This window comes from Urocampus carinirostris, chromosome 19 (assembly GCF_059441175.1).
Source record: "Urocampus carinirostris isolate Australia breed hairy pipefish chromosome 19, RoL_Ucar_1.0, whole genome shotgun sequence".
NCBI classification, from domain to species: Eukaryota; Metazoa; Chordata; class Actinopteri; order Syngnathiformes; family Syngnathidae; genus Urocampus; species Urocampus carinirostris.
In genome coordinates, this window is record NC_142367.1 from 5683609 (window position 1) to 5705247 (window position 21639).

Below are 21639 nucleotides of genomic sequence, written 5' to 3' on the forward strand. Positions count from 1 at the left end.
ACGGTACAATTATTTTTTATTACTATTCAAGAGATCCAATCTCCAATGAACCATTTACTGTTTTTTCATCATTATGCATAGATTAACTAGCATAAACAATCTCTCAATATCCCTGTGTCTAATGGGATTATCCATCCATCCATCCAATATCTGCATCCTCAGTTGGGTCGCGGTGGTGCTCGAACCCATCACAGCTATTCTTGGGCAGGGGACATCCTGTACTGGTTGCCAGCCAGCCAGTCGCAGCACACACAAAGACAGATTACCGTAGTTTCACACCCGATAGATGCACTGTTTTAAAGGGCTCACTCTCCTTGGTTCGATTTTTGTTTTTATCATTATTATTATTATTATTATTATTATTTGTGTGTGTGTGTCGGCTCGTATGGCACTGGTCTATTAGACGCAAGTCTCAGGTGACAGCCTTTAATACAGCAACAAGTGTGCATATCCCAAAAAAAGGCACCAAGAACAAAACTGAGTTTGATTGCAGTTTAATAAGTATGTATTACAGTAAAATACCAGAATTCAACAAAATTGTAAAAAAAAAAAAAGACATTAGTTTGCTCCTCACATTTTTACAGTTTTCAAACTTCATCTGTCGTTTCGGACATAAAAAGCTGTGTCAAAGCTTAATTTTACGAGTCCCTTTTTATGCCGTTTAGCCCTTTCGTAATTATTCTGGCTTTTTAAAACGATCGAACGACAGTCTGAGCATAAATGCCAGCCCAAGCGTCCACAATCCATTCACAAACTGGCGTAACCCGGCTGGCACTTCCTCCCACTCTGTGAAACTGTGCACCCCTTCAGTCATCCATCGCTCCCACGCCGCACCTTAATGGGCCGGTGTTGTGCTGAGAATTGTATCCCCACCAAGAATTGTCCCCCCTAGCAGGTAGCGCGCACGGGATCTGTTTATTCAAGTAGATTACAATTTATTTGTTACATCTCGTTGATAAGAAATCAGAAATGTTTGTCTCTTGTTTTATCTGTTGATAATTTGACAGTTCAGCGTGATAAGCTTTATGGTAGAGCATATAACATTTTCAATACCCGTGAAATTGGGAAGAACAGGCATAATAAACAAGATACTTGCACAAATGTGCATTACCGTTTTATTACATTCCCAGCAAATGAGAGATGTAGTAATTTTAATGACATTTTCGCTAACTGATTTTAATACAATGTGCATTACTGTTCTACTAAATTTCCAACAAATGCGATACAAAATGTCATTCTGACAATTTCACTATTACATTCCTAAAAGGTGAGGTATAAAGTGGTTTTATGGTTTTGGTGACATATCGCGAGTGATGTGTACACGCTCAAGCTAGCGGGGGCAATTCTCGGCACAACACCCTTTGACACCCTTTCTACAGGTTGAAGTTTCCTCGTCAGCTCCCCCGAGATAGCAGGAACAGAGTTCATTTGCTTCACAAATTTTTTTCTCATCGTTGTCAGATGGACACACATAGTCGCAAATCAAGAGCGATGGGGCAGTATGAAAAAACCCCCACTTGGTCTTCTGACATAAATATTCTTCAGCCATTCTTTTATCATGTCTTCGTCCATCCAGCCATTTTCATTTCCTTGTTTGTATACGATAGCCGCAACGCCCACAAATCATATTCTCGCGGGGAAACCCACAATTCGGTCTTTTGTCATCTCCGTCAAAAAGGCCTGCTGTGCGATAGGGCGTGGATCACACTTTGAATGAAATCAGAGACTTATGTGTGCGCCAAAATACGGTACCATTCGTGCGTTCCCTGATGCCTAGGGAAAATTTGAAGACACAATTCACCTGCCATGCATGTCTTTTTTTTAATTTGGGATGAAACCGGAGTGCCTGGAGGAAGCCCGCAAAGGTAGAAGATCCAAATTCCGCACAGGAGGGCTGGTATCTGAATTAGAACCAATTACCTGAGAACTGTGCCGCAGACACGCTAACCACTCAGCTGCCCTGCTGCCGTAATTTGATTAATTTGGTCCAATTCATTTTTTGGGTTACTCACATGTTATTGTTCGTATTAGAAATTGCAACCTCAGTCTGACTGCATTGTAAACCATTTGCATCTCTATTATCACCTCCTCAACTTAATGCTTTGAGTTAAGTTTGATTAAACTACATCGGATGAAGATACTGCTGTGACTAAAACGTTGATTGTTAGTCCGTAGCTTTTAAACACACACACTCATTGATACATTAGTAACTCACCTGGAGTTATTTTTTTGATTATTGTAGTGTGAATTTTGGAGGACCAATCCTGTCATATGTAGTAATAATATATACCATATAAATAAACACATACACACCTAAATAAATCACGTAATACCTATATTTAGGACATAAACAATTTATTCATAGATTTATGCATTTTTTTGATTTACGTTGTCATTTGTTTCTGTATTTGCTCATTTATTTTGTCATGTATAAAATGAGAGGGCGGGTCACACCGGCTGAGCTTTTCAGGTGAGCGATTCGTTCATCACTGATCAACGGATATGTGAAAAGCTCAAGCAACTGCCCCACCTCCTCGTTAAAATAACATTTAGCTCTTACAAAATACACACTGAAATAAATATTATGCCTTTTGTTTTCCCTTAATTCTTTGCCTGTAGTTGTAATTTGTTCTCCATTTCAATCCATTGACATGGCTTTCAAGTGTCTATACATGTGCAAGTGCGGCCTTGTTCCTTGAATAGTGGGCCTTTTGGACGTGGCAAAAGAGTCAAGTTTAAAGCAAGCATTAACCATAATGCTCCCGAGGCCTCTGTTGGTAGAAGTCCTTACAAACAAGCACATTCTCATAACATTAATAGAGCAGACGGAAATGCTGATACTTTGTGTGTGTTTCAGATGGAAGCGCGCAGAGAGTCGCTACACCCTGGAAAGGGCAGCAATCATCAGTCACTGGAATTGGCTGCAAGCTCACATCTCTGACTTGGAGTACCGCATCCGGCAGCAAACTGACATCTTCAGGCAGATCCGTGCTAGCAAGGTCAGTTGAAACTTGCGACTTTTGCTGAAATCTCTCCCACGGAGAATAGGGCTTTTCTGAGTAGCACACATCGAAATTGAGAGAGACTTTAGTCCCACATGAAATTTTTGTTGTGAATTTAGATGTTTAATTTGTAGCAAATCGGTAACAAGGTTGAAAAACTTAAACAATTATCCTTAGCTTCATTCAAATACCTATCCGAGGTGAAATCAGAATACCTTCTGAAACATCAATTAAGGCCTTGCTTTTCTGAAATTCTCAGCTCAAAAGTTAGAAATTCTCTCATTTTTTTCAAATGTCTTTAAATATTACATACTGGTAAAAAGGGCATACCATCATGTGTTCTGGGCTCTATTCTGCAGGGCACTGTGGAGCTGGGGGGTATCTGCCCTCAAGAAGCCAAGATAGAGTCTGCCATCTCTCAGGTGATCTTACTGCCACTGTCGTTTTAGTATGCCCAGTTTGTCTCAGTCAGGAATAGCTCAAGACTGTGTTTTTCTATCCAATACTGACACTTCATGTGGGGAACAGTCCATACTAATCCTTCTCCAATCCGATTATCATTGTCAAACAAAACAATTGATAAAGTTGTGATGTAATTTGTCAATTTTAGTTATATTAGTCCACAACACTTAATTCCAAATTTGCTCTTGCATACCTTAAGCAGACTGTCCAGGAGATGTTTTGTAAAGTCATTTATTTGTATAGCCATTAATCACAAAAGGTAATTGAGGGGCTGCTCTGACTACCATTATAAAATCCCCTGATCTAAAACCTACACAAGGGCAAGAAAATAACTCAAAAGCCTCAGCATGAGGAATATTAAGAAACCTTGAGAAAGGACCGCACTTGAAGTAATCCCCCTTTGTAGATGACAAGGCCGCAATGTATGTTGCAAGGTCATCCACACACAATACACAGTGAACCCTGACAAATGTAATATCAGCCGAAGTGACCTAGTCAGAAGTTGAGGTGTCACATTTGACCTTAATCTGTCGTTCTAGTAAACATTATGTTACTAGAATAGTTGTTTCCATCTTAGCAGCAATGCAAAGATTAGCCCGATGCTGACACAGTCTGATGTGTTTGTTACATCCCATCTCGATTACTAATACTGTATTGGTCTCTGGTCTTTTAATGTCTATAGAAGTGTCAAGTCATTTTATTTGTATAGGCCTTAATCACAAAGAGTCTCAAAGGGCTGCACAGGTGATTGCATGGACTATTTTTTCAGTCTAAGTGTCAAAAATGCAATATGACTTGGAGCATTTGTAACATCACCCCATTGTGTTGCTGCAGGATGCGTCTTCAGAAAATGTGGAGCACATTATTACTACGGAACCATGGAAAGCTCAAAATGGGCAGCCTGTCAACGGTGTCCTTAGCAGGTATTGATGTTAATGAAAATAATGAAGACAATGACAATGTTGATGGAGCAGGAAATGTGGTGGCAGGGTGGGCGAGAGTGTAGACAGCAAACACCAGCAGACTATGGACAGCACGTGCTTGGCGGCGCGAACTCGGCCTTTAATTGGTTGGAGGAGGCGGAGGCTCATCCAGCCCAACACGGTGGCCAACCTGTCTGGAAAGGTAAGAACACCACCTGACTGTAATGTTTAGCTCAGATGTTAGCAAGTTGCAAGCACACCCATGTCAATTATTTTCTCGAGCTGTGTGTTGTGAGCCAAATTGACATGGAATGGAAATGCAATCCAGAGGTGCCCTGTGATAGGAAAGGTTTCACCTACTCAATACACGTTCCAACCAGTAAAGCTCCAATTGCAACTTGATGTGTGACTCATGTGCATGTTTTCATCCACACAGGCCTCCCGAAGTGGTGGCGGGTGTGTGTGCCGGGTCAACCCTAGCTGCGTGATGTGCGGCGGTCGTCCCGTCCCCACAGAGAACCCCCAATTCCAGTTGCCCGTCCTTGAGCGCTTGTCCAGACTGGATCTCGGCGTTCACCCTATCCTGTCCTTTCCAGACGGTAGGGCTGCAACGATTAGTCAAAGTTGTTGACAAAAATCCATTGTCGACTATTGTTGTGTGTGAGTGAGGCATCTCTGTATAAATATATCTGAGATTTGTGCATGCGCATTTGCGTCGCGCTCTCTCGCTCTCTCTTTCGGGGTAATCAAAACATACTGAAATTGCGCTGTAAACAACAAACGCGTACTAAAAATTCTAAAGCCTAGGAGCATTTTTGCCCAGAGGCCATCAATAAAAAACTTGCGAAGTTTGCAAAAATCTATAGATCATGTCGGACAGTTGAACGAAACTGAGTGCCTCTGTAAAATTCAAGTGACGTTCAAGCCAAAATGGTTTTAATGACATGCATTGTACATTTTATGCGTGCATTTCTCTATAAAAGATAGCTTGAAAGTTATCATTGACTATGCTTGACAAAAAATATTTTAAATAAAATGCATGCAGTACGAAGAACAAATGTCTTTTGCATCACGTTCAAAAGGACAAGCATCAGTTGTTAAAACTGTTTGTTTTCAATCTTGCAAATTTTTAAGTCCTTTATTACAGACTTGGCAGTTGACCACTGAATGTACTTCACAACATGCACGTATTTGTTTTATTTACTTTCCACTGCTGCTAATGAGCATGTTCTGTGTTTACAGGGTACAAACATTTTTACTTGTTTTTAACTTATTATTTGTCTCTAAAGTAAGGTTTATTAATGGATTTATGTCTCGACTGACCGAGCACTGCAACTAATACATTTTGGTGCACTTGTTTAATAAGGTTTTTTTTTTAATCATTTTACCCATTTTTTTTTATTTTATTAAATCAACTTCATGCTAAATTTAAGAAAATATTGATCATTATTAGACTAATAGTTTCAATAGTCTGACTAGTTAACTATAAAATAGTTGTTTAGTTGCAGTCTATCTCAACATGTTTTGGTTGATGGTGCCTTTTCCCTTGCTTAATCATCAACTTAAATTTACAATATTATTAGAAATAATGTCACTTTTACTTGTGGACTAGAACAGCAGTAGGATCTGCATCAGTGACGGTGTGTGAGATTTAGTAGTTCACACCCCTTTCATTGACAGCAATGCCAGACTGCAGAACAATAATACTTCCAAGTAGAATAAAATGTCTTATGCAAGTCTGATTTCAGTCTAGACCAGACTTTCCCAAAATCACTTTTGCCCAACTGTAATAACTGAAAGTGATGCCCCTAATATAACAATCTTAATCTTAATATGAATATTTTTTTTCCTCGTTTACATGTTTTTGCACGCAGATGTGGGTGTAGGCCTTCGCATGCAGCAGGCCATGAAGAGCTGCTGGAGCGGCAGATCGCTGGAGAGGACTAAACCTGTCAAGAAGTTTTCGCTCAAACATAAGCTATCGTCATCCAAAGAGAAGCACAAGTTTGCCAGCTCGCTAATGGCAGTCAGTGAGTGTCAGGGTTTTTAAAAGTTGACTGTTGTTGGTGTTAGCAGTGCTCATCGGCCAGCATGCAATATGCTGTCCAGAGCTGACAGAAAAAAAGGGAAAAGGGGAAAGTGCAGTAACTCAAGGGCCCAATCCCCTATCTCTTACTTGCAGGGCTGGGCCACTACAAGAGTCGAGCGGACAAGTTGAGGATGCTTGAGGCCGCAGCTGCCTGCAAGACTGAGCGATTGCACGGTACGTCGACGCCCCCTGGATCGTACGACAAGATCTACAGCCGTAAGAGATTACGAGAGCCTTCGTTGGACCGGACCGACTGTGAGTAATTGGCACTTCTATACATTTTTTCGGGAGGATTTAAGAATTGACTCAAATGGGAGTTGGGGACTGCTATTATTCTTCAAAAGTAATCCCAAGTTCTTAAACATGCAGAATTTAAGAAAATATTGCATGTTTTTTTCCTAAAAATCTATATGTACATTTTATCGGTATGTTGCAATTATTTTCCAAGATAATCCATTTTGAAGACTGCCTCTCTCGTCTTTGACAACTTGAGCCTGGGACATCATCAGAGTAACACCATCACGCTTGCAAGCCAGTCTCCATATTTAACGTGTTAGTCAAAGTGGTTACAACATGTTGCTCTGTAAATATACATAAAATGTGCTCAGATGTTTTGTTCATATCCTGCTGAACCAAATTTTTTTTTTCCTTTCTTACCTATCCAGACTAACAGAAAATCAAATTGCTCGCAACAACAGCGGGTGTTGTCGTGAGCAGTTTGTGGAATCTTGATGCCTGTACCATACTAAAAACCTAGTATTGTGCTAAACTGTATTGTAAATACTCTAAAATACTGAATAATGTAGTTCAATAGAGAATAAACAATACATACAGAGAAGGTTTATGTGATATTTGAGGTGCAACATCTATATTTTACTACAATAATTCACTCCGTCGGTCTTTTAGTATGGCCAGTTCCCAATTTTGTGTTCCCAACTAACAAGTGAACTGCTTTTTATAACAAAAAAATTGTGAAATAACTTCTTTGAAAGAGGGATGTAAACCGGTTATTATATTGAACATTATCTCAGAAGAAGGGTCTTAAACACACCATAACAGTCTGTGTTCATGAAACTTTTACTTCTCTTCGTCACGAATGTCAAGTTTGCCCTCGTCACTCTGGAACCACTGGTTCAAATTGATATGCTATATATCTAATTCTCTGGACTTAACTCAATTTTACCTCTAGAAGTATCTGTCAGGGATTTTTTATTTCATGATCAGTCATAAAATTGGGGTCAGAGGTACTTCATTCACTACAATCGCTATCTGTTTCTGAACTCTCGTCACATGTTGTGCAATGGGGATCACCATTTTGAAAGTGCTGTGTTACTTCAATCACATCACAGCGCTGCACAAAACAAGCCTGATGGGTCCCCCTCAAGTCCCCCGGCGTGCGGAATATTTCGCAACCTTTGCATGACTGAGCGGGGAACACTACACGTGTTATACCTACTTGAAAAAATACATTTATGTTTGGGACTGCGATTGTAATAAACAGCTATTGCATACAGCTCATTTCTGCTTGGAGAATTTTAAACTTTGCTTACCTTGTCACTGGTAGACTTGTGACATTTTTGTCAGAGTTGTGTGGTTCAACATCTAAAAGTTGTTCGAGCTAAGCTAAGCTGCGGCAGTTACAGTGCGTGTTCTTCTTTGCCTTTGCTTCCTTTAGATAGGCAATTGTGGCTTTTTGTCTGTGTTTTTCCATTGCGTGTCACGGTTGCTATAGCATTGTTCGGTCAGTTCCCCGTTGGGGCTGCGAAAGGCTTCCAGTTTTTGTTGCTCCAGGTTATCCCTGTTAGCAACCAGCTAGTCTGCAGTGTCCATTGGTTTATTCCTGGCCGGGTTTGAGTTCAGTGCCGTTCCCGCTTTTCTGTGTTTGTTCCCGGATAGCTTGGCTGTTCACTGCGTGTTTTTGCCCAGCCAGATTTGAGTTTTTTCACCGAGGCTGCGACCGCCTTTCGTTGATGGTTCCGGTTAGCCCCGTTAGCAGCTGGCTATCTCGCTGTGTCCATTGGTTTTAATCTTAACCGGTTGTCGATGTAGGTGCATTCTGTTTTGGTTCCCCGTTTGTTGTATCATTATTGCATGTACCTGCGACGCAAAGCCTTTGCATTCTCCACAAAAACTACCAAAACTTGGCTTATAACTCTTGTAACCTCCAATATGGTGACTGTCTGCCAGGGTGGTGGTGTTACTCTAACAATGTCACAGCTCAAGAAGGCAAAGCCAAGACTGGCTGTTCAAAATGCATTGTCTCAAAAAATCATTTCAATATACAGTGGAACCTCGGTTCTCGACCATAATCCGTTCCAGAACCCTGTTCGAAAACCGATTCGTTCGATCACCGAAATCATTTTTCCCATTAAAAATAATGTAAATCGTTTTAATCCGTTCCAACACCCTGAATGTTTACCTTGAATATTTAACGTAAACTAAAGCTAACCCAGGCTAATCGTTCGTTCGCGTTATCGTAATCTTCCTTATGAAAGATTACACTAACATGAACGTGTAAAAATAAAAAAAATCAGGTCGTTTATAAGTCATTTAGCACCCGGGTCGTCACAACAAGTGGTGAGCGGTTCATTTGAAATGGGGCTCCGTTCCAACACCCTGAATGTTCAACTTGAATGTTTAACGTAAACAAAGCTAACCCAGGCTAATCGTACGTTCTCGTTATCGTAATCTTCCGTACGAAAGATTACGCTAACACGAACGTGTAAAAATAAAAAATAAAGGATAAAGAAAAGAATTATGAATAGGATTTCCTACCTTTGTCGTGGTCAGCAGAAGGCGCAGGTGAACGGTAGGGTATTCCCTAGCAAGATCAGCACACCTTCTTCATATTTTGCTATTATTTCTTTCTTAAATGCAATAGTTGTACGCACTACTTTTCTTTTTTCACCTGTAGCAACTTTGCTGCTTGCACTGACTTTCTTCGGAGGCATAATTAGGGGCTAAAACACTCCGTACACCTATATTAAAAGCGAAAGCAAAACAAAGCACGTCCGCTTGCGAAGAGTTGGTCAGTTGGTCACGAAAAGAGCAATCTACACCCGTACGCCGCTCAGCATCGCATCCTAGCGTACGCACTCACGCATTACGGCGTTCGAACTCCGATTTTTTTCACCGAACAGCGAAGCAAGAATTTCTCAATTTTTGGTCGGACTTCGATTTGTTCGAACTGAGAGGCGTTCGAAAACCGAGGTTCCACTGTACTGATGAAGTATATAGAGATTTTATGAGATAGATAGATAGATAGATACTTTATCCATCCCCGTAGGGAAATTCACAATAACAATGTACTATTTTCTCAGTTTCCGCGTTTTAAAAGCTGCATATACCTTTCATCATGTGTTGCCTTGGAAACTGAGAGGACCCACTTTAACGAGGGCTTTAACATTCCTTTGTGCCCTGCAGCCTCTCCCAAATTCTTCCTGGACTCTGGTGCCGGTGCAGCTGCGTGTCCGTCAGTGTCGGGCGTTCAGAGCCCCGTCATGCGACAGCTGTCCACATCCTCAGACAACAACACACCGTTGGGCATCCCCGGCACACCTGTAAGAATGGCACCATGTTGAGAAATGACCCAGACGGGTTCATTGTCTGACAATATTTTCCCAGGCTAAAGGCGGAATTAAACGTGTTTGTACTTTTTAAAAATAATAATAATGAAATCTCACATTTATAATACCAATAATAATAGTCATACTGAGCATACATTGTAAGCACTTGGAACATTTGGTTGTCTCAAAAAATATCACACCAAAATCACATTTATTTTCCAAACTGCTTATCCTAACACGGGGCACCTAACCAGGGCACTTGAAATATGTTTTAAATTCAAGGATTGCATATCAATTATGGACATTTATAATGGGCCACGCAAAACATTATGGTAGCGTTTCCCAGAGATAAATTGTAATGGAAAGAAAAACTTCTAGCAACTGGATTTTTACCCAATACCTATGTGGATTTTTTCTCAACAAATACATTTGCAATCTACTCAAGGTCTTAAAACCATAGGTTTTGATGAATGCACACTTAAGATTATATAAATTTGATATATTTGTAGCTCCTCAAAATTCCGGATTCTCGCTGGATTTTTTTTCTCTTCATGGTACCGGAGGAATTGAAAAATTGGCTTTGAAAGTCCTTGAAAAGTGCTTGAATTTGGAAATTAAAACTCTGTACATAACACAAGGCCGACCTACAGGGACCTGACACTTTTGTCTGCCATTTTTATCCCAAAAAGATGCAAAATTATCTGGAAAAAACTACATGAAATAATTTGCTCATTTTAAGGATTGTTTTAGTCATCTTAAGAGAAATGACTACATACAATATTCCAGAATTCATTTTACAAAATATACAGTTTTAATGATTATTTTCCTATTTACAATGACTAATGAGTTAGAAGAAAATGTTCAAAGCGGAAAACACTTGAAATAAGCAAAAGCTTCTAACAAAGCTTTTCGTGTGTGTGTTTTCACAGCAGTAGCCTAGCATTAACAGCCCAGCTAGCAGGGACTTTTTTTTTTAAATATATTATTATTGAGTAGAATTCTCAATCTACTTCCTGAATTGCAGTTTGATCTCTTTGATTGTCCATTTTTTGTATTCTTTTTTTAACACTTTTGCAGTTGGACAAGAGATTACAGTGACATCTAGTGGTCAAATAATGCACACTGTCCCCTTCAAGCTCTTTAATATAGCACCAAAATAAGAGTTTTGTCATGGTGTACAGTACTTTCGGTACATAGGCAGCTTTGGCAACGGGCAACTGCATATAAACTAGGGTGATTGCAAAGGCATCATACAATCTTAATTCTCCAGTTGCTATCAAGGAATTTTAATGCACTCATTCAGCTTTGCAAATTGAATCGGCCCGACCCTGCGTGTGTTTCCACCCCAGCTACAGCCAATTAAGAGGAGGCGTGGTGAAAGCTCCTTCGACATCAACAACATTGTGATTCCAATGTCTGTTGCGGCCACCACACGAGTGGAGAAGCTGCAGTATAAGGAAATCCTCACGCCGAGGTAGGTTTACACTCATCCAAATGTAAACAATAAAACCCGACTGCTCACTTGCTTAACTGTGAACACAGCTGGCGAGCTGTCGATGTCCTGTCGCAGGCAACTGTGCAAGAAGAGGACGAGCATGAGGTGAGTAGTATTTGTTTTCCTTATTACATGCTTTTTTTGTTTTGTCTGGAAGGATGAAAGGAAGAGCATGCTAGAAGAACAAGAGTATTACATTGCACCACACCAACAGTTGTTTGAACAGCAAAATAAGATGTTCCAGACACAATCCACTACTTTTTTGCTACATTTTAAACACTGGCTATAATTTTACAGTTCACAGATCCTTTGACCGCATGGGTCGTAGGGGCACCACTTCCTGTGGTCCTTGGTCCAGGCTGTTTTTTGGGGTTGGGGTTTGCTTCCCTACATGAAACAGGACTGGTATCCATGGTTACCAGTAGCAGGAGAAGCCTCCTGATCTACCCAGATCAAGATGCAACAGCTTTAACTAAAGTGTGGCTCTTTTTTTCCATGACTTTTTTTTTAAACAACGTAGCTTAACTATGGCGCGACATATTATTTTATTTTTACCCAGCAACAGTAGACCATGAATAGGTAGTTCAGAGGTCCAATTAAATTGTATGATTAAATAAAATTTCTGTTATTGTTCATCACTTACGTGTGCAAGGGACTTTTTGGAGTTAAACGGCATGGCGCAAATGGTGCCACGTACCAATTATGTTTGATAATTTGGGCTCTTAGACGCCAAATTCTTCAAGTGTTTGAGAGACGGAGGAAAATGGCAAGCTGCCCTTTTCCACAATGCATGACTCTAAACACAAAATTGCACAGTGACGTCTGAAAATATATTTTGACGCTCTTCTAGAGGAGAAATTAGAATGTTTCTGCCAACATTTCTTGTATATTTATGAAGTTTGAACTTGAGTAAACATACATAATGAGAGAAGACATGAATGGATTTTTGCCTGCAAAGAGGCCAGGAGTGTGAGCCTTCAAATAAGCGTTCTAACCCTCCTTCTAAAACACCTTATTTTTATTACATCTTCAAGGTTACAAAAGGCGTGTGGGAAATAAACAATATGATTGGTCATTTTGACAAATATGAAAATTCCACAAAATAATGGCGTAGTTGTAAATATAGAATAGAATATACCTTTATCATTGTTACAAAATGGGTTGAACATATTGTGACAACGAAATTGGACGTGGCACTCCAGAGTCACATTTTACTGAGAGAATTAAAAAAAAAACAAGATAAGATAGTTCACACAATATTTACACCAGTGTGGGCATGTAGAGGCAGAAGATATTTACATTGGGTGTTTACATACAGTTTTGGGATCGTATTAGTGCAATGTGCGGTAGTGCAAAATAGGCAACATTGTGCAAAGTAAGCATAGGCATGAATACAATTTTACATCTGTATGGGGTAGTGTGTTTGTAAGAGTATCAGTTTTTTGTGCAGTGTGTGTTAAGGGTGGTGATGGCTCTGGGGAAGAAACTGTCTCTGAGTCTGTTTGTGCTTGTTTCAGTAATCTATCCTAAATAGTCACATAATCCAAAACAGGTGATGAAAAAAAAAACTTGCAGTAGACCTAAACTGCTTCAGGTGTGCAGCGTGTCTGCAGCCAATGACTAGTTCCCATGCGTTTGGTACCAAGTATTTAAGCCTGTGACTTATTATCAGCTCGTGCAAAGAAAAAACTGTCCTTCTTCTTAGGTTTGGGCATGCAGCTTTTAGTCAAGTGCGCCCTGTAGCTTTTTTGATAGTCGGATACTCATGCCATGTGCCCATTTGTGTGTTTATTTTCAGCTGGAAGACTTGTCAGATGCAGCTTTCATCCAGCTGCACCAGCCCTACGAGGACCAGGAACGTTCTCGTTGGACCTGGATGGCATTGGCGCCAGCTAAAAGAAGGGGCAGCAGGTTACCGCCGCAACACACACACATTCTACTTTGGAACCTCTTCCCAGAGCTGAATTCGTTCCAGGATCATGCTAGTAGCTCGAACTGCTGGTGCCACAAGCACATTTTCCCGATATAAAACAATTACCGTATTTTCCGCACTATAAGACGTACCTAAAAGTCTTAATTTTTTTCAAAAGCTGACCACGCGCCTTATAATACAGTGCGTCTTATTTATGGATCAACATTAAATCACAAGGTCTCGCAACTTACGCAACAGCCGCCGACTCGATTTTCCCCCGAACGTGGAGTAGTCCGCGGTGTATGCTGGGATTTATATACCGGCGTTTCATTGGCTAACCAATGTGTCAATCATCATTTGAATCGATCACTATTGGCTAAAGTTATTTGGAGCCTCGGATAGGCTAGAGGGCCGAAACAAACCCTGCAATTGGCCGAAAAAGATGTGTCAATCATCTGTTGAATCGATTGCTATTGGCTGAAGTTATTCAGAGCCTCGGATTGGCTAGAGGGCCAAAACAAACCCTGCAATTGGCCGAAAAAGATGTGTCAATCATTCGTTAAATCGATCGCTATTGGCTGAAGTTATTCGGATTGGCTAGATGGCCAAAACAAACCCTGCAATTGGCCGAGTTTAGCAATGGCGTAGCAAGCTTAGCAAGCTTGCTAAAGTACACCATAAAGAAACATGTTTTATTAGTCTGTATTTGCAAATAATTTACTCTCCTGGATTTACTTCACTCACGGTTGTAAGAAGACCATGATTGCGTATCATTATTGAACGTGAGAACTTAGGTGAGCTATGCGGCTTTATATTTTCCCGGTATCTTGTTTTAGAACGATCTTGATGTTGCTGTGATGAGTTGAGTGAATTCAACTCAATTCCAAATGTTTATTGTCATATGCACAGTAAAGTTGCGAGCGAAAAAGAAAATAGAAACTAAGAAATGTTTGGCATTTCTTGAATCCCAAGACTTTAACCTTCCGAATGATATTTGAAACGATGCATTTGAGTGACATCGTACGGACACCGCATCCCACGTGTCTACGACACGTATTTGCTTCTTTGCAAGCTTTGGGAATGTTAAGGGGGTAATCAGTTGGACTGAATCATCTGACTGTTTTGTCGACGTTCCCATTGTAGCGCCTTATAATCCGGTGCGCCTTATCTATGGAAGATATAGGACCAAAAACTATTTTTTGGGGATGCGCCCTATAACCCGGTGCGGAAAATACGGTAAACACAAATTGGGGGGCTCCGGTCCTTCTCAAAACGTTTAGGTGAACCTTAAATAGCTATAAAGCACATGTTCTTGATCTCTAAAAACACATTCAAATAGTAATTATACATAACAAAATACAGTAATAAGATAAATTCAAGTCAAGTAACATTTATTTACTTAACACACAATGCTTAAGGACTGCACAGGCCACAAATACACCATTTCCTTGATCTGAAAATATAAATATATGCTGATGAATGAGATGATCCTAACTAAATAAAATACGAGTGCTGTAATGAATTTGTGCGCATGCTGCTGAGGAAAGGGGGTGATTGAGATTGCATAACTGTCAACTTATACGTTTTTGCTGTATTATATACATTTTTTGATCATTTCACATTGCGTACGCCATATAATCATTTTTATACGGGGGGGTTGATGCCAATCTCGTCATTTCAGCTCTAATCTGTATTTCAGCTACAGAAAGCTGATGACAACGTCTTCATAGATTGCTAATGTCGTGATATTCAACATCGTGTCTTGCTGGGAATAAGTAGGTGCCGCGTTGTTTTTGTAAGGTTCATTATCGCTTAATAAGGAGCATTTGCTATCATTGATAACGGGGGGCAATAGGTGGCAGTTTGTGAATCCCCGCCAAACGCCTGGGCAATTCTGCATCGACACCTTTGGCTGGAAAATGCCAACTTGCAGCCGGTTTTCTCCAAAAAGTGCTTAAGCTCTTACTATAAAGTTAAAAAGCAACTGTACCGTTCACAAACTTTACAGCATATTTTTTAATTTATTTGCCGGTTTTAATTAGCATGCGTAAAGTAGACGAGCTGATGCTGGCGGTAAACAGTCACGAGCAGTGAGCAGTCTCTAGTGGTAACCTCTGACAGCTCGCATATCGAAATTATTGTCTTTATAGATGCTCGTATATAGAGGTACCACTGTGCAACCAAGTTTTCCCCACCCCCAGACTGACGATGCTCCCAATGTCTCCATCAGGTCGTACAAGTCGTTGGACGGACGCACCACGCCGCTGTTGTGCAGCACCAACCCTCCTACCCCCCAGCCAGCATCTCCCGAGCCCAGTCACTACCCACTGCTGCACGAATACGGCCACATGCCTTCGCCCATCAGCCCTCCAAGCCCCGACACTCCCTGCTCGCGAGACTCCCACCGCCTCGTTTCCAGCGAGGACACGCGATGCTCCACACCAGACTTTGCCTTTGAGGAGAAGGTATGCCCGCCTGTTCAACCTAGGGCTGCAACCAACCACTTAACAGTCTACTAATCACCGACTAACTAAATCATTAGTCGGATAATTAATATTGTCTTAAATTTAGCATGGAGTCGATTTAATTTCTTAGCGAATGATAATTAACACAAAATACTTGGTACTATTTAAAAAAAATATATATATATTTTTTTTTTGGGTGAAAATCAAGATTTGTACAAAAAATTGTCCTATTTAAAACCAAGTAAGGCACAGTGCTTTGGTCAGTAGAGACAAAAACACATAAATAAACCTTAGTCCATTTTTAGGGGCAATCATAATAAAAATAAGTGGCATGTAAGCATTTGTTATCCCTGTAAACCCAACACCAGGCTAATTGGCAGCAATCGAACAGTAAGTAAATTAATTATTTTTGTGCATTTTGGACATTGGGTGGTCAACTCAAAGTCAGTAGCAAAGAACTTAGCAATTCTCAACAGTTTGAAACCAAATGGTGTTAACAACTTACGTTTGGGGCTTGTAATATTTTAGAAACTGAAATTCGTTCTTTGGACTGTATCCGTTTAATTTCAAATATGTTTGTCAGGCACAGTCTGGCATAAAGAACAAGCTCTCTTTTATAGTGAAATATCCGCGCACAAAATGTATAATGCAGCCATATTACCTTTGGTATTACTTGGAGGTCAGAAATCTGTTAAGTCCAACTGTGTGCTTTCTCAGCAGAGATTACTATAATTATTCGTGCATAACGCGCACCCCCTACTACGGTATAAAAATTTGTTTCCCATTTACTCAGTTCAAATTAAGCTTTGAAAGTGACAAATATTGAATGTGTTTCACCATGACTAAAATTTACAACAAAACGGTGAACACAATACTCACTTAAAATTTATGTATTTAATTACTGTACTTCGAAGTCTGATTTAGCAGTTACACCAAAGAGTTTTATTCCCTCATTATGCCTTTTTAACTTTATATCTCTCTGCGTGACCTTTATCTCTAACATTAGTCTCTGGCACCATGAAGAAAAGAAGTTTGATAATTAAATAAAATCTAATGCATTTTCATGTGTCACCTTTCTCACTTATAGTTAGGATACAACCTCAATGTTTTGCGCCTGTGGTCATCAACTGATTAATCAATGCACATATACAATAGTGTTCTACAGTAGAACCTCATGTATAACAAGCACCCAAAGTTTTCTTTTTTAGGTTAAAAGAAATGAGCATTATACATGAATGGATTTGGATATAGATTCGATTTCTTTGTCCCCTTAGGGAGATTTACTTCCACTATCTGTACCTTGGGGAAACAAGACATTACATACCAAAAAAACAGCAGAATGACAAACATATGATAGTGTGATATTGAGGACTAACTGAGGGTCAGAAGGGTAATGGCTGACGGCATAAGGCTTTTCTCTTTTAAATCTAATCTGTATCTGTGCCCTGACTGTATGCTTATTGAAGTAAAGATGTAGTGAATCAGTGTAATCCAGTCGGATGATGGACCTGTTATAAGTCTGAGGTTGGGTGTGGGTATGCCTATGAGTTACCTACAGCATATGATGTTTGCGAATTTGGTCTGATACATAACAGCATAGTGTAAAAACATGGGGAACTATACAGGAGAGTGAATTGAACAATTCGTTAGTACAGCTCTAACAGGAGGTGAGGTGCAACATACAGTTCATTCATGTAGCGTTTTCTATGCCATTGGAAAAACGTGACAATAGTTGACTATGAAGTCCACGTCATTGGCTAATCGTTGCAGCCTTAGTTCAGTCATGTCAACCTTCACTAGACTTGTTGTTCTGGGTTTTTTTTAATGGCCCTATGATTATTATTTTTTTCCCCAGACCGTGCCGCCATGGGAACGTCGGGACTTCCCATTGGCCGAAGACCCGGTTCCAGAACCCGAGACGGACAGCGAGCACGCAAGACCGAGGATGCGAAATTTGTCAGGATGCCGGGCTGGGACGTTCGGCCGACCCGACTCGGACGAGGGCGAGCCGCCTTTTTGCTACGATGACGAAGATGATGATGACAACGACGACTCCCCCAAGAGGCCATGAGCGGACTTGCACGCTTCCTGTTGTTTGATATTCAAACATCAGTCTAATCCTTTCACAGTTTTTAGTGAATATGACGCCGATAGACGCAACGTGTTACAAGTCTGATTCGTGTAGTAGGCTAAACATGTACATGGGAGGGTGGGGGCTTAGCAGTGTTTTGATACGTGGTGTGTACACTCGTAGCGCACGATGTAGCGACTCCTCCGATGCGGCCAAAGGGTGTTTTTCTATCCTTTGTAATTCCCATGTACATTTTAGTGGAGTGACACACGAGAGAAAAAAGTTTCCCCTTTACACAGACACACATGGCCCTCCTCATTCAAATAAAACTCATCAAGGAAGCCCCCATCCCTTCCCCCTCAGAGCAGAGCACTTGACTTTGGTTGCTTTCGTTTTTCCATTCCTGACATGTTGCTATGTCGCGTGTTCCAGCGTAATGTTGTCTTTTGACTTGTGAACCATTCCCTACTGTACCTCGCTACCACCCCAACCCACCCATGTGCCGCACTTACCCTTGGAGGCGCTACTCACACGGCTCAGGTCGTCCAGGTTCTCGCTTTTTCCATCTCACGTCGAATCCTCCCATCTGTCAACTCGATGACTATGCAAAATGAAAAGTTAAAAAAAAAAAGTCCATAGTTTGCTTTTGCCTCGGCCAATCACTGTTCTCTCTTCAGTAGTGACGTCACATGTTGATGTACCTGTTTAATTGTTGCAGCAGTTATCATCATTTGCTTTTTGTAAATATTTCCATTAAAACATTTATGTTTACCTCGACTTTTTTCCTTTCCTTCGTCAAACACTAGTGAAGCAGTCTCTTGTAGACAATGCATTGCTGTATTGTGGCTTTCTTTTCGCTATTTTGATATGACGGGGATTTTCATCGGGCATTGTGTTCTGCATTCTGTTTGGTTAAACCGAAGGTAGGTAACCTAAAATGTTGAAAGCCAAAAAATATCTCTATAGATATGATTGGGTTGGTTGGATCACTTAACTACTAGGGTCATAGGGGCACCTTATGTGTGGTGTGTCTTGGACAACTACAGCATAGTGCCTATGTATAAAAATCGATCTACAACCCCGAAAATGATGGTACAACCTGTCTGGAGCAATCCCTCACTCAGACATTTTATTCCCTAGAAAAAAATCTGATCACCAACATGAAACAATTGTAAGGTCATTCCAAAGTGCAACAGAATAAGAACCATGACAATAAATTTACTATTTAGATCTTTATACAAATCGACTATAAAACGACTTACAATCATAGTCAGAAAAAACATTGCTATGGTCAGTAAATGTTACTTTTATAGAGCAAGTGCAAGTAAAAAAAAAATATCCATTCTGAGGGGAAAAAAAAATGGAATCGGTGCATTGTTAGTAGAAAACAAGACACCCAGTTAATTTCCTTTCCTCAATTGGGCACCTGGCTTAGATTAAGTCTACTTTTTAGTAAGCAGTTAAAACACTTTGGTTATCACACCTTGGAGGGATCCTGGACTAAGCGGATTGGTAAGAATCATAGCTCCAACAAGAGAGATGTCTCTTGAGACCAAAGACAGGATCAGCTAATTTCTTTAAAAAGTTCACTACTCTTAATGGTTGCCAGAGATGTGGGCTGTTCACAGTCAGCTGTATCGAATATTTGGACCAAGTACAAACAAGCATGGGAAAGTCAAGCGTACTGGTAGGCCAAAGAAGACTTGTAGGTGTCAAGACACGTCTTGAAAACAGAAAATGCACAGCAAGAAAAATGAAGAGATGGGAGGAAGTTGGAGTCAATTTATGTGATAGAACTGTGCAAAATCGCCTAAAGGAAATGGGATTTTCATATAGGAACGCTAAAAGGAAATCATTGTTGATGCTTAAACACAAAAGAACAAGACCGCAATGAGCTAAGAAGAGTCCATCATGGACTGGATGAAGCTTATCTTCAGTGATGGGTCACAAATCTGCATTGGACAAGGTGATGATGCTGGAACTATTGTTGGGTGACGTTCCGGTGAGATTTGCAAAGACGACTGGATAAAGAAAACGTCAAAATTCCCACAGTCCTTAATGATACGGGGCTGCATGTCAGGCAAAGGCACTGGGGAGATGGCTGTGGTCAAATCTGCAATAAATGCACAAGTTTACATTGACATTTTGGACAGCTTTCTTATTCCTTCAATTGAAAAAATATTTGGGGATGATGAACTCAATTTCCAAGATGACACAGAGCAAAAACTGAATGCATTCCTTGGAGAAAGACACATTCAGTTAATGTCGTGTCCTGCAAATTGCCCAGATCTCAACCCAATTGAAAATTTGTGGAGTATGAAAAAATATGTTCACAGACAGGCTCTGACCTGCAAAGATGATCTGGCAACTGCAATCAAAGAATTGGCACAAGATTGATGAGGAATACCGTTTGTCATTCATTAAGTCCATGCGTCAGAGACTGCAAGCTATCATAAAAGCCAAATGTAGTGCAATTTAATTCTAGTGATATGTTTTGATATTTCTTTCTCTGTTTTTTCCTCAGATGGGGGTGTACTGTAATGCCAAGCCAATGTTATACACTTACCTTGTGTCTTATATTAATGATAATACATGCTAAGTTTGATGTTATGTGCTGGTCATCTGCACATAAACCCTTACTCGCCTTTGATCCTTAAATCCAATTGACGCTGTCAGCACACAATATGGTGAGTGCTCACTCCCCATTAAAGAGCAAAGGTAGAATCTCAACTCACTGAATTACTTTTTAAATGGAGTAATTGCAGATGTTTTAATCCCTTGCAAAGATTGTGTGGCTAGATTTTTTTAGGGAAATTGTTGGGATATTTCTCTAAGGCTTCCTCAATTGGCCGTGCGCGTGCGAGGGGAATTCCCTTCGGCAGAGTCCTGCCATGGCCGGGCATTATGCCAGCGGGCGGAGACATAATTGCGTACGATTCTTATTCAAAGATGTGGGAATGTAAAGACTTGATTTTATAAACAAGTTTCTTGATAAAATTCTGAAGTTTAAAATGGAGGACTTACATTGCGTCATAAACTTGCCTTCTGGCAAAGGCTTTGATGTAAGTTTTGTAACGGCGGCTCTTTATCAAGAGTTTTGGAATCGTTTTAAGGGGGTGAGGCCCCAGTTTTCTGGATTTACAGTGGAGAAGCTGTCTGATAATGCTAACAAGATAGTTTTTGTCAGGATGTTTAATGAAGTGGTGAATGCTGATGACATCTGTTATTTGTTGAGTAGATATTGCTTGATAAAAGGCCAGGCTATGAAGGTGAGGGATGAGAAAAACGTTTGGACTTGTGCCTGGAGGATACCCATCCAGCAATGGCAAGATCCTCAGGGCTTTCAGGGACTGAAACAACTCCCGTCGACTATATTCCTGGGGGAAAACCGTGGCTTTATCCACTATCAAGGACAACCGAAACTCTGTCGCAAATGTGGTGAGCATGGGCATCTGGCTGAGGTATGTGATCGATTTTTTTGTGGAAAGTGCAGGACAATTGGACATTCATTTGAGGAATGCACCAATAGCAGAAAATGCAATCTCTGTGGAGAAACGAACCACCTCTATAGGAACTGCCCGAAATCGTTTGCTAACAAGTTGAAAGCTAGGAAGGCAGTTAACAAAGACAACAAAGACAATGAAATGATGTCAG

General features: G+C 40.5%; 1 protein-coding gene across 3 annotated transcripts in view; it reads left to right on the plus strand.

Moving 5' to 3' along the window:
* LOC148346982 (KAT8 regulatory NSL complex subunit 1-like) overlaps nucleotides 1-18762 on the plus strand; it is a 48546-nt gene extending 29784 nt beyond the window's left edge. For all 3 annotated transcript variants that reach the window (XM_088323105.1, XM_088323104.1, XM_088323106.1), the window contains exons 3-15: nucleotides 2858-2999; nucleotides 3362-3424; nucleotides 4299-4387; nucleotides 4454-4589; nucleotides 4824-4986; nucleotides 6262-6417; nucleotides 6570-6731; nucleotides 9900-10036; nucleotides 11392-11516; nucleotides 11585-11642; nucleotides 13336-13448; nucleotides 15680-15914; nucleotides 17770-18762. In XM_088323105.1, the coding sequence (XP_088179231.1) occupies nucleotides 2858-2999; nucleotides 3362-3424; nucleotides 4299-4387; nucleotides 4454-4589; nucleotides 4824-4986; nucleotides 6262-6417; nucleotides 6570-6731; nucleotides 9900-10036; nucleotides 11392-11516; nucleotides 11585-11642; nucleotides 13336-13448; nucleotides 15680-15914; nucleotides 17770-17985 (1795 nt within the window). In that variant the 3' untranslated portion in view covers nucleotides 17986-18762. The remainder of the gene's footprint in view (nucleotides 1-2857; nucleotides 3000-3361; nucleotides 3425-4298; nucleotides 4388-4453; nucleotides 4590-4823; nucleotides 4987-6261; nucleotides 6418-6569; nucleotides 6732-9899; nucleotides 10037-11391; nucleotides 11517-11584; nucleotides 11643-13335; nucleotides 13449-15679; nucleotides 15915-17769) is intronic.
* Nucleotides 18763-21639: the final 2877 nt, after the last annotated feature.